This window comes from Mauremys reevesii, linkage group 2 (assembly GCF_016161935.1).
Source record: "Mauremys reevesii isolate NIE-2019 linkage group 2, ASM1616193v1, whole genome shotgun sequence".
NCBI lineage: Eukaryota > Metazoa > Chordata > Testudines > Geoemydidae > Mauremys > Mauremys reevesii.
This window is the reverse complement of record NC_052624.1, coordinates 206,838,262-206,851,610: the sequence shown is the minus strand read 5'-3', so window position 1 is coordinate 206,851,610 and position 13,349 is coordinate 206,838,262. Positions and strand designations below refer to the sequence as shown.

Genomic DNA, 13,349 nt, shown 5'->3' with positions numbered 1-13,349 from the left:
CTGCTTGTACTATCTAACAAGGTGAGACACTGTTTGTCAAAACCTGTGTATTGTATAAGATTTAGATTGCGTTTCTGTTTATTTGCTAGGTAATCTACTTTGATCTGTTTGCTGTCACTTATCACTCAAAATCTGTATTTCTGTAGTTAATAAATCTATTTTATATTTTTTACCTAAAACAGTGTGATGTGAATGAAGTGTGGGGGGAAAAAAATCGCAGCTCAGTTAACAAAGACTTTGTGCATATTCCTCTCCACATCAATGGACGAGACAGACTGCGTAATAACTCTCATATACAGGTCACGTTTTTGACCAAGGCAGGAAGATATAGCTCTGGCATCCTAGGCTGGGGAGCTTGGCGTATTTTGGCTGAAGCTTCTCTGTTGTTGGTGCATGCATTCATGAACACAGCTGGGTGTGGCCCCTGCCTGTGGATGATGGTTTGAGTGCAAGCTTGGAGGGCTTTGCACAGTGTGAGGAGGGAGCCCAGATTAGCAAAACAGAGGGCTCAGTTGTACTCCAGTACCAGGTGGCAGCCCAGATGGCAGGATCCATCTCAGGTATATTTTGGTATCAGGCTATTATTCCCCTCCTTGTTTTCATATTGGAGGTCATTTGACAGTTTTTTCCTTCTTCCTATTGCACATTTTGGAATCCTTCACTCAATATTTCAACTTGTCTTCCATCACTCTTATTTTTCTGTAGTGCAAAACTGTTCTCAAAATCTCTTCTCCTGCCCACCCTCAATTTTCTGCAGAATGTAAGTTACATGTCCCCAACGGATCTGCCTGAACAGGGTACTTCCTTGACTGCAAGTGGAGGTAGGGACAGACCTGAACAGGTAAAATTAAAATTTTCTCTGAAGAGCCACCATTCTGAATACCCATACTCCCCCACTCTGTTCCCTAAAAGTCACGATGACATGAAGCCTGAGATTTTTGGCAGACAAAGCATATCTTTAATCTAAGCAGAACCTTAGAGTCCTCCTCTCCACCCCTACAGCCCCGCAACCATTTTAGGGAGAGAATAAAACTCTCCTGCTGAATTTATCACAGTCAGCAGACGAGGAGCCACAGAAGGAATAAGCTGCTATTGCAAACTATGCAAACAGCAAATCAAAAGTCTTCTTAGTGATTCCTTCTACTTTTTCTGTCCAGCGAATGAATGAGCGTGATGAGTCCATAAAGAGATGTTTTGTTTGGAACAGGATTTTAGCCTTCTGTCAAAAAACTTAAAATGTCTACAAAACAGAGATTTATCAATAGTAGATTTGACATCAGCATGCAGCTCACCATACTATTCTGGATTCAGGAATTAAATTGGCTGAGCTCTCAACGTACTCCATTATTCTTTGGTGAAGGTATCTCTGAACACTTCTTTTGAACCTTCCCTCAAATTCCATGGCAAAAAAGTTAAATAGTTTCAGTTTATTTTTCACAGCGAAGGTGGATCCAACAGCAACAAGTTTCTGGAAGCTAACGGAGCCTTTCTGTGTATATGAGCTACATCATCAAGGGAGAAGTCAAACTGGGCTACAGGAAGAAGCTAAGGAGATGAGCATTAAGAGGGCATAAGTATATGGTGAGCCTATGGATTGCTATCACTGCTTATCTCTGAAAACGAGACGAAAAGGGCATGTGCTGGAACAAACTAACACATAGAAACATTTTGGCTACATCAAATACCTCTTTTTAAAAGGGACTGGAAAGTTCAACTATCAAGCAATATAAAGAAGACTATTCTGCCTATCAATGCAATGGGATTTTAAACAGGAGCAGATTTGAAAAAAATATATATTTGTATAGAAATCAATTTATCTTCCAGGTCATTTTCTGTGATCTATTAAATATTATTAAAGACTTGTGTTTGAAAAAGACATCTTCCCCCCACTGTCCCAACTTATCCTTTATGCCTCATCTTCCAGCAAAGTCATAATCCTGTTTCTAATTCAGATATCCTGTTGACATTATGTATTTCGGTGCCGGTATACTACAGTGGTACAAACATCAGAAATGCACAGATAGGTGATTTGTTAATAAAGCAATTACTGTTGGCATTTAAGTGGTCATGATTGGGCTTCAAAGATAAATGAACAGAAAAATACACTGCAGACTCTACTGGACAGTCTGGAAGAGCAAATGTCATGTCTCTCCAAACATATACCTGCTATGTTAAAGCTCAGGTATGAAAAACACTATACTTAATGTGTATTTGTTTCAGAGAATATATGAAAAGTAGTCGCAGTCTTTCACAGAAAGAATGAAGACTTTTCATTGACATTACTTGTATATGAAACTTTTTCTTTCAAGAAGACACTGTTCTGCCTTCTTTCCTTATCACAACCAGAAGTACAGCTAGTGAATTAGGACTCTGACACAGTAACAATATAGAATGCTGTAAGGAAAAAGAAATACTGAGTTTGAGACACCATAATACTCAGCACCTACATAATGATTTTAATTGTAATTCTCAAAGCATTTAACAAAGGGCAAGTACCATATTCCCATTTTACAGAGAGAAAGCATGACCGAGAGGTTAGGTGACTTGTCTAAGTCTGCAAAATAAATCAGTGGCAGAATCAGGAACAATCTGTCTCTTGAGCAAATATGTTATATCGCTAAATTTACAGTAACCAAATTAGCAGTTAGAAAAACTACTTACCTACAATAAGTTACTTCCTCTATTTAAACTCAGGAAAAAACACACATTTTACCTTTCACTTCCTGGTGTGGTTATTCTATAAAAACGATGCCTCAAGTGATGTTTGTCCCCATGGTAACAAACTGTGCATAAGTCATAATTTGTGCATTCAGCACATTTCCATCTGATGCCAATGATTGGTTGCTGTCGACAAGTATCACACATAGTTCCATCATGCTTGATACCTATGAAAACAAGAATGTGACACCAGAATGATTTTTAAAAATACTATTTAGATCTTTATGGCCATCCAAAATTAAGTTAAATATATTATCAAAGAATATTTGAGCAAGTAGGGTTCAGTAGGGGCAACCATATTAGCCCATGCCAATCAAGGAATTATGGATGGGGCAGGGGAAGAGATTTGGGGACTATCCTTCATCTTTCTGGTTGCTAGTCCATGGCTGAAAGGTCCTTCCCTTCTCAACAATTAAATATATATTACAGACCACATTTATTTTTTTCGCAGCTATATACTCAATACAGATATTCTAAGAGGAAAGATAATGAAGTTTCCCTTAACTTCTAGAGATTAAATTGTCAGAAATCCCCATCAAAAATACTAATCCCTTGGGGAGTTTTAACTGTCAGGTTAATCAATGGATCAATAAGGAACTGTAACAACTATTGTGCAGTGACATAGTTTATGTTAAGGATCTAACAGTTGATGCTTTAGTCTGATTTATATTTAACATCCACAGGACAACGAAGGAGCTTAAATTCTGTCCATCTATATTTTTAACCACAGTTTGAAAAATGTACTTGCTCGTGACCAGTAGGAAGCTCTCATGAACAACTGCCATTATTTCAATAGAATCTACGCTTTGATTTTTTTTAAATTAAGTGTCTAGCTCTTTTGGTTATTAAGGTAACTTGCCAAACCTGAACCACATGCAAACCGCAGGGGCATTGTCTCCTAAGTCTGCCAAAAGAGAGCTCCAAAGTCTCTCCATATGCTCATAGCTTTTCCAAGCTATAGCAGAGTAAGAACCAAGCAGGCCTAAAAGTTATCACTGCTGCTGTTCAGAACCCTGTGAACAGCAGTGAAATGGACAAGAATCAAGTCAGCTTCACTCTGCTAATGTTTAGGAATGTTATGAGCACCAGAAGCCATAAGCAGTGGTGCTATTCAGTGATCAGGACAATGCAAAAAATGGATGCTAGAGGAGGGTTAGAGTAGCGGAGAATCCCCCCCAGTTACCCAGCCTTAAGACAGCTAGGCATCTCTGACATTAGAGAGGAAACAGACCAAAAAAAATAAAAGGTTCCTTCTCTTGTCCAGAAGGAACAGTGGTTTGGGAGTGAGGGTTTCAAATTTATCAGCCACCTACAAGCTAGATGCTGATTTGAAAGATGGAAACAGCGTGCAAAGTGGCCACAGTGGTAGGAACTAGTACTCCTTTTACCAACAGCTTGGAGGAGGGGGACCACGAAGGGGAGGGAGAGAACTGCCTTCCCATCTGGCCATTGCTCCAAGACAAATATCCTCTCACCCTATCTTTTATCAGTCTTTGACTATAAAGATATATGGCAAACGTCTAAGCTTGTGTGTGAAGATTCCCCCAGCCCAGGAACAGTGGAAAACAGCCATAAGGCTGCCTTCTGAGGACCCCCTTCTACGTCCAGGTATCGGAGGCATGTCATTTTTACCACACTAAATTGTAAAAATGACTCAAAAGCACCAAACTCATTATTTCCTATTTTGAGGTCTTAATGGAGTGACACTGCCAATTCGACAAAGTGAATAAAAGTGAATCCTCTTTGCTTGTAGAGTCTGCAACATCTCTAACCACTTACTATTCTGCCTCTTATATCATCCGAGGGCCTACCTCAAAGGGACTTGACAGAAATTAACTTATTTTTTTTCCTCATTGTTTAAATTCCTTGGTTGATCTAAAATCATCCTCTCTTCAGAAACTATCTCCTCTTCCTTTTTACATCCCTGACTCAGTAACCCCCTTCACAGTCAAGATTGCATCTTGTTTAGTGCAATACTGAAAGTTGAAATAATGATCACCAAGAGGCTACCAATTTATATGCCGTGGGAAAGGGAAAGTTGGGGGGGGCGGGCAGAGGGATTTGTCATTTTTTATTAAAGTTGGGCTACAAATGACTACTCTAGAAAAGTTGGGGGTAATATGCACCCCACCTCCACACCATGCAAGATACTAATCAACACTACCAAGGAGAAGCGATACAGGCAAGGAGATAAAGAGACAAGACTTTAAAAAAAAAAATCAAGGTGATTCTGCAGCAAATGAGGGGGGGATTATCTTTAAAAAAATCCACAGTTTTAGTAAACAAACAGGTATGAAATTACATTATCATCAGCATTCATCTGGTCAAAGTTAATACAAAAGAAATATAACCAAAACACATGGTGTTATGATGAATCCCAAATATCTTGACAATCCACAATTTTTCTCTTTGATTGAATCAAGCTGTCTGTTACTAGATCAATATAAAACATGTTTTATTGTTCACTTAAATGAAAATAAAGTTTCAACAACTGAAATTATAAAATATTTAAGGCAGGACTTACCTATTAAGACAGGTGTAAATAAATGTGGAACATGACTCTTCAAGTTAAATATTTTTAATGAAGAGTCTGACATTTTAATCCAATAAATTATTTGTCAAGTATCAGAGGGGTAGCCGTGTTAGTCTGGTTCTGTAGAAGCAGCAAAGAATCCTGTGGCACCTTATAGACTAACAGACCCACGAAAGCTCATGCTGCAAAACGTCTGTTAGTCTATAAGGTGCCACAGGATTCTTTGCTGCTTCTAAATTATTTGTATTAACCATGTGCATATTCACAAGAGGGAAGCAGAAATTCACTTTATAACTTTGACAGATAGAGGGAAGGGGAGTTTGGGATGGTGGTCAGGGGATGGGGGTGTGGATGGTGGTCGGAGGGGAAACAGGGGGTTGAATGGGGGCAAGGGTCCCAGGGGCAGTCAGGAAGGAGAGGAGGTTGGATGGGGCAGCAGGGTGCAGTCATGGGCAGGGGCCATGACCCCCTCTCCTAAGCAACCCTCCATACAATTTACGAAACCCGATGCGGCCCTTGGACCAAAAAGTTTGCCCGCCCATGGTCTAGACAATACCTTTAGACATGGAGTAAGAACTTCATTTCAGAAGTCACTGAACAATCTTCAGACAACACTGAGTTTTAGTAAACAACATTACTCTGGTCTGGAGTAAGATTGCTGATTAAGAGATAAAAGCCTCATTGTCCCCCATGATCCAGCAGGACAATTTGGCATTTTAACCAAATTTTCATTTTAACCAAAACAGGTGCAGAAATGCTACGGAACTGCAAGATTTGATACTTATAAAGCATTAATATAACCTTGCAGTAGTGATTACAGTCTATAACTACTACATCAAACATTTAAAATAAGTAATTTTTAAATACAAATAGCATCTGTCAATTGCTATGTGCCTACAAAATGTATTTTGACAAGTGCACAGCCTGTGAGTAATGAAATCAAATTATTAAAGTCACTGTTTTATATATAACTAAACACATTTTTGGAAAATAAACTCCATTTTGGAAGTCTAAATCAGTTTAGAGGCTTCACGTTTCTTTATGATTGACAGTAGGAACAGCTTTTGGCTTCAAGCACTTCAGTCAATAGAATTGATTATACATTCCATATACATTCTAAAGCAAAGTCCATAGATTTTGTGGCAATCTGGTAGAAAAACCAGAAAGTTCCAACAGCGGAAAGAAATCCACAGTGTGTATTATGATAATTCCTTTTATTAGGTATTCAAAACAAGGAATGATTATAAAATTGAGCTAGCGCACTTGTAGTTATTTGAAAACCAATTGAAATTTTATTTTATAAATAGTACTTTAACAGTATATCCCAAAGAATTATATGACAAGTAATTTCATTTCAAGGTCCTTATGCATTAATCAAGATGAATTTCAATATTTTGAATTCCATGATTTTTGGTTATCTATCTAGCTGTAATGCACTTATTTCAGTGGTATCCTGGTAGTAATGGTGGAGTGTAAAATGGGTTAATTTTATTATATATTATAATAAAACATCAGAGCTACTTGTATATCTCCAGAAACATATGGAACATATTTTGGGCTTGCTTTACTGCAGAATTAACTTGACCCCTGTCTATACTCAAAAGTCCTTAACTCAAGTATGGCAGTGCTCTTAACCTCAGTTGGCTGGCCTGGGGGGGGGGGGGGGGGTTGGTTAATGCTCAAGTTAGCACAATTCATTAGGTGCTAACATAATCACTTTGTGTAGTTCAACATATTTCAAAGTGTGGTGCTCTCACTGGAAGTAGGCTAACCTGAGAGGAGTTAACTCAAATTATCTACATTTGATTGAATTCTGCACTGAAGACATAACCTTAGAGACACCGTCAACTCAAATTTTCTTAAAATTTAAAAAATATACAGTTTCTGATACGCCCCATTCAAACAATATGTCCTGCTTGGGTTTTCCCCGCACTTCTTTCCCATCCCTTCCCTCTGTCCCCCACCACCCCCCATACACCTTTTTTGGGGGGGGAGGGGGGGAAGGGAAGGTTTTTCTGTTCCTTTGCTGATGTTTATAACGGTCTTTTCAGTAAGGGACAGTGAGCAGACCCAAAACCAACAAACATGTTTGGGTGCACACCTCCCTTTGTGGATTCTTCTCACTTGCCCCTCTAACAGTACTGAGGCGCTGATTCCCAAATGCTAACATCTCCTCACAATTTCTTGCTATTGTTTATATTACAGTAGTACTTAGAGGCCACAACTGAGATCAAGGCCCCCTTATGCTAGACAACAGACAATCACACAGTGAGAGAGAGTTTAATCTACATAAGACAAGAAGCCAGTATAGAGGTGAAATGACTTACCCAAGGTCACACAGCAGGTCAGTGACAAAACAAATTAGAACCTAAAGGTCCAGAGTCCTAATGCTGTACCCTATCCATTGATGAGACTATACTACCTCCCCACTGCTTCCCCTTCTTTCCAAATTCCTATTGCTTCCACACCCCAGAGAACTGTGACATGAAGAAGAGATTTACCACTCAACCCCAACTCCAGCTACCCCTTGGTTCCATGCAGGTGTTCTATGAAGAGGAGACACCCATTAGCTTAAAACTCAGAAACAACTCTACTCCTCTTTTATGGCAAACACCTTCATGTGGAGCCTGGAGAGAAGCGAACATATAGCTTCTCCCAAACAAGTGCCTGAGAAATGCTGTCATCAGGCTAATACATGAGACAAATTAATACTATCCACAAATTATGTCAAAAATACAAAAACTGAAAAACAGCAACAACAACAAAAAGTGGTGAAAACTTCCACAGTAACTTGCAATTACAGTAGCTAAGAACTTTCAGATACATTTCAAGTTGACAATATTCCTTTGAAATCTACACACTGGATCAAGAACAGCAGGCATTCAAGGTGCCAATCCTGCAGACACATAGGCAAATGCTTAATTTTAAGCAGGAGCAGGCCTGCTGATTTCAGTAGGCCCATTCATGTGAATGAAGGTAAGAACAAGCATAAACATTTGCAAAAATCAGGATACAAGACTAAAACACACACACACTCTCTCTCTCTCTCCTTATTGTTTCTGTAACAATTCATAAAAGATTTTCAGCTTACATTTTTAAACCATATCCCTCCTGAATACCCAGTCTAATCCTACTACACTAAAAGGACATGTAGAACAAGAACAGTGCCACATTTAGAATCATGGGTATCCATCACAAGTGTTCAATATGACCAAAGTTTTCTCTCTATTGCACATTTGTGTTAACAATAAATTTAAATAAGTTCTGTGTTTCTGTATCTTATGAAGTCTGCTAAAGAAAATAACAAACATCATAAGCTTTCTACATCATTTTTCTTTGAATATATAATTTGGACCCTTGTCAGAATGAAAGATGGCCTCCTCCTCCTCCCACTCATTTCCTCTTCTCAAGGCAAAATGCAAATATAAGACATGAAATGAAGAGGAAAACACTAGGAATTCCAATAAGTGACTAATTATCCTTCCTCTGAACCAATCCTGTCCAGTAAGCCTATGCCCAAATTTTAATTAAAAAAAAAAAGCTAAGGCCACTGGGATTTTCCTTTTTCCGAACGTTTCAATTAAAACAGGGGTTTTGGTTTGTGTTAGCCTGAACATTCCCTGCAGTATGTACACCACCAAAATTGCCGCATAGTGTAGGTGCAAGAGAATGTGAGAGTTAAACCAACAGCTCTATACTCACTGTCCAAGCTGAGTGAATTCAAAATTCAAATAATAAAGTTTTTTAAATGTACTTGAGTGTTAACATGCTACGGCCATTTCGATAGTAGAAATAAAGAGAAATGTACGGTAAGTAAAATATGTTTTAAATTAAATTATGTGTTTAGCTGTAACAAAGAGCTGCTACCAGACATCTTGCTGCCCTCAATACAAAGTATTTTTAGAATAAAAAGTAAAGATGAAAGAAATTTTGGGTCCCCACCGTCTCCCTCCAACGCCACCCATTCCTGCAGAACTGTTCCCTATTGTACATTTACACATGCCTTATCTACACAAGATTTAAAAGTCCACAACAGAGACGTCCAAGCTACTTCCCCTACAGCGAGGGCCAGACTACAACGCCCCGCGGCTGAAGTTCATCCCATCAACTCCAGTGGGAGGATTTCGGACCCTGAAGAGGGGAAGAGGAAGAAACCACTGGTCCAGTCCACAGCCCCCCGACTCTCACCGAGGACCCCAGCCCCTCGTGCCCCCTGCCAAGTGGGGAGAGACAGAAGGGAGCGTCCCGTCCCCCTCGGCCCGGGCGCCCTTACCGGTGGGCGCGCTGTCCAGGATGCGCAGGTCGTAGGCCCCGGAGCAGCGGTAATTGGCCGCGGTGCCGTTGTCCCAAACCACCACCACCTCCTCCGGGCTCTCGAAGCTGCGCACGGTGCCCACGTGGCCCTCGCCGCCGTCCTGCTTCCCCCACTTCCAGTCCGGGCCCCGCACCACCCGGGCCCCGACCCCCTCCACCATCACGCGGTTGTTCCGGGCGCTGCTCATGCCGGCGCCGCCCCTCGCGCACGGGCCCGGGGGAAGGACGCGGGGGCCCGGCGGGAGGCCCGGCCACGCGGGGCGTCTCCGCGGGGGCTGCACTGGGGGAGCGGAGCGGGGCCTCTCCGCTGGGCCGGGGCCGGGGCCGGGGCCGGTCGCTCTGCGGGGCGGCGCGGGGAGGATGCGGCTCGCGCAGGCTCCGGCGCGCCCGGCTCGAGCCGCTCGCCAGCCACCTACACGTCCCGGGGGCAGGAGCGAGCCGGACGCTGCCTCATCCGCTACATCCGGGCACCTCGGCGACCGGGAGCCGGGGGGCGGGGAGATAGTGAGACCACCATCGCCGCCTCATCCTCTGGCCAGGAACACACACGGCGCATGCGCTGGCGCTTGCCGCTCGTGGCGCATGCGCATCTGAGGGCCCTGTGCATGAAAGGAGAATGGTGCCACGCAGGAGCGCGACGCTCATCAGCGCCACCTAGGGAGAGGAATTGAGCATTGCACATGGTGTTGCGGGCGCATGGACCGCCCTGGCTTCAGTACATTGGCAGGATGGGCACCACCCCAACCCCTTTGATGCAGTATCATCCACTGCTCTCTGTGGAGCTTTTCATGTGCTGCGGGGAGTAAAAGGCCTCGTTCCCAAAGCGGGGCCTCTAGCCAGTACACATAGGTAATAACAGTGGTGCTATGCACACCTCTGCAACTGCATATTTTTAAGCTTCCTCCCATTTTGTTAGAAGAGGATTCACATGGTTTTGGGACCATGGCAGCCAGCTTCGACCCTGCCAGCATCTGCCCTACAGCTATACTCATTTCAGCCAGTGCATGGAAGGCATTTCAGATATGGGCACTGGGGGGAGGAGCAGGGGAAGAGGGTAGGGCACCGTCAAGAGGAAAGCGTACACTGTCCCCACAAGTAAATGTCACTGTAGTGAGAGGATAGGGAAACCATGGGGGGAGAATGGTGAGCTGTGGGAGGGAACAACATTGTTTTCAAGGGATGATTTTTCAAATCAGCCAACTGCCTGGGGCAATTTGATTCTCACCTTCTAAAAATAAAATAACCTAAAATTCCTCAACATGCCCACCAATCTATCCACTGGCTGGGGGCAGGGTTGTTTAATGGCGGCAGAACCCTGCTTATTAAGGACTGTTCCTGGCAAAAATGTTTACATGTTGTCAACTATGCTTTGAGAGAGAGAAAAATCAGAGTGAAACCGGAAAAATGAAATAAGGGGAGAGATCAGAGGTGAATGGAAGAGAGGGAAAGAAGGTAAAAGAGAATACAGAGAGAGCTGGAAAAAAGGCAAAAGAACTGCAAAGACAGAGAGAGAAGGAGAAATAATAGCTTTGAGAGACAGGCAGAGAAAAGGAGAAGACACCTGTGCAAGATGTAATGTAAGGAATGCTGGTGATAGAGAGAGTCAAGTGTAGCTACATCAGAAATGGGGGCTTGGGAACTACTGATTTAATTGGATGAGGTTGACAAACTCCATTAAGGAAATGTAGAAGGCTATGAAGACCCACTCTCCTTTAATATCACAGCACGCAAATATAGGAATTGCCTTTTGTGTAGCTATTTGTATCACAATATTGGGGTCAGAAATACAAAACATATTGCTTCCCCCTTGTGAGGGTTTCTTCCAGACATTTAATGGCTTCGATCTCACACTTGCCCTCCATACCATGAAACTCATGTTCAAAGCAAGATTAAAATAGAGAAAAGATTAAGATTATATGAGATCATCACTATGCGAAGATTAATTTTTTCACATCTGCTTGATTACAAGCTCAGGAAATGTTTACATTTCCTGAGCTTGGCGGATCCATTTTTTTTTTTTACTCACATTTTATGACAAGTCTAATAGGCAATGAAGAGCATGACAATCCACTAGATAACAAGTTCACTAGCTTTGTTTGCCATAGGACCCTGTGCTTCCAAATAGCAGGAACACTTCACCACAGCCTTAATGTTGAACACCTATCGGAATTTCCATGCATATTCAGGGCCAAATCTCCAAAGGCAATGGAACCCTGCAGTTCCATTATGCAGTCAAAGTAGACTGAGGTGTGGTCTGACAGTATTCTACATATTCCATGCTCACTATGGAGATCTAGCTCTACAAGGGTACATCTACACTACCCGCCAGATCAGCGGGTAGCGATCAGTCTATTGGGGATCAATTTATCACCTGTAGTGTAGACATGATAAATCGATCCCTGATCGCTCTCCCATCGACTGCTGAACTCCAGTTCGGCGAGAGGTGGAAGCAAAGTCAACGGGGGAGTGGCGGCTGTCGATCCCGCTCTGCGAGGACACAAAGTAAGTGATTCTAAGTCGATCTAAGATACGTCGACTTCAGCTACACTATTCTCATAGCTGAAGTTGCGTATCTTAGAGCGACACCCCCCCACACACACACTCCCAGTGTAAGACCAGGCCCAGCAGTGCAGAAGGTGGAACTGTGTGTGTGTTGGAGGAGTGGCAGGACAGAGAAGGCAATGGAGCTAGTGCCTCTGTAAGCCCCAAGGTAGGTGGGGATGCAGCAGGCACTACTGCAACCCAGAAGCTATTATAGTTGCTATGCTAATGGTTCCAACACTGAGGGGAAAAGGAGTGTGTACCCTCACCCAACTCTGGCTCCCCATGAAGTTCCTCTGCACAAAACCCAGACTTTGCACAAAGATCTAGAATATGGCTCTTAATTAATCTACACACACGCATATTTCACTCTAAAGATTATTCTTGGGTTAATTCCACACATGCCAAATTGATGTTTACCCATCTTAAATAATGTTTTCCCCTTCTGTTCTAATAAGAAATCATATTGTGATTGACAGAGGATATAACTAAAAAAAAACTGACTGATATTATCATTGTTCTTATCTGTCCTTACAAGGATGTGCTATGCTAAGTAATAAGCATCCTAGGCAGGATTTGAAAGAGAAGTGATTAGTCAGAAGAGAAAAAATAACTGCTAAAAGGTAGCTGTGCTTCCCTCATAACTAGGTTATTATTTCCCTTTCTGTACTTCCTTTACACTCCAGCGGTAGAAGAGCTCATGAAAACATTTCCTGATTTTTCTTGCATACAGCTTCTCACAGTATAGCACAGCAGTGATACAAAACTTCTAAACGACTATAGCATTGATCCCATTAGTCACTGTTTCCTCCACCATACTAAGACTCCAAAGTATTTGCTCATAAGGAATAGCTTCTTTAATGTGAAAATGTGCCCCCTGCGCATCCATTCCCTACCACAGAGTTTGATTTCCACTTCTGCAGTGGAAGCCTCAAAATATTAACACGTATCATGCCAGGAAGGTGTGTCATTCTTAAATTGCTTGGATGTCTTTATGCTGAGAGTGAATTTTGCTTGTACTGAGCTTACTACATTACTATGGGGCATTTTGCAGCTATTCAGCCAGAATGGTACACAAATTCATTAGAGTCGTGAATGGCAAATTACCAGAACATTTTCTCTTTCCAATTGTGGGTCTTTGATTTTATGAGGATCCATTGATGGCCCTAGGGTCATAATTTTCTCATCTCATCGATTCTACTTTTTAGATATTCATTATCAGCAAATGTACAGCTGGTGTTTC

At 42.1% G+C, this 13,349-nt stretch overlaps 2 protein-coding genes across 8 annotated transcripts in view; one reads left to right on the top strand and one right to left on the bottom strand.

Annotated features, from left to right (window-relative positions):
* MIB1 (MIB E3 ubiquitin protein ligase 1) overlaps window positions 1–11,715 on the bottom strand; it is a 113,599-nt gene extending 101,884 nt beyond the window's left edge. For 3 of the 6 annotated variants that reach the window (XR_005593591.1, XR_005593592.1, XM_039522263.1), the window contains exons 1-2: window positions 9,525–9,876; window positions 2,714–2,885 (exon numbers count right to left, since the gene is read on the bottom strand). Coding sequence is in view for 4 of the 6 variants with exons in the window: in XM_039522263.1 (XP_039378197.1) it covers window positions 2,714–2,885; window positions 9,525–9,753 (401 nt within the window). In the remaining 2 variants the exon portion in view is untranslated. Of the gene's footprint in view, window positions 1–2,713; window positions 2,886–9,524; window positions 9,878–9,981; window positions 10,101–11,591 lie in introns of those variants that run through there. The other 3 variants (XM_039522264.1, XM_039522265.1, XM_039522262.1) reach the window with 3 other exon arrangements.
* Window positions 11,716–11,918: 203 nt separating this feature from the next.
* The window catches only part of ABHD3 (abhydrolase domain containing 3, phospholipase), a 47,944-nt gene continuing 46,513 nt past the window's right edge, over window positions 11,919–13,349 (top strand). For both annotated transcript variants that reach the window (XM_039522298.1, XM_039522299.1), the window contains exon 1: window positions 11,919–12,067. The gene's annotated coding sequence lies outside the window, so the exon portion shown is untranslated. The remainder of the gene's footprint in view (window positions 12,068–13,349) is intronic.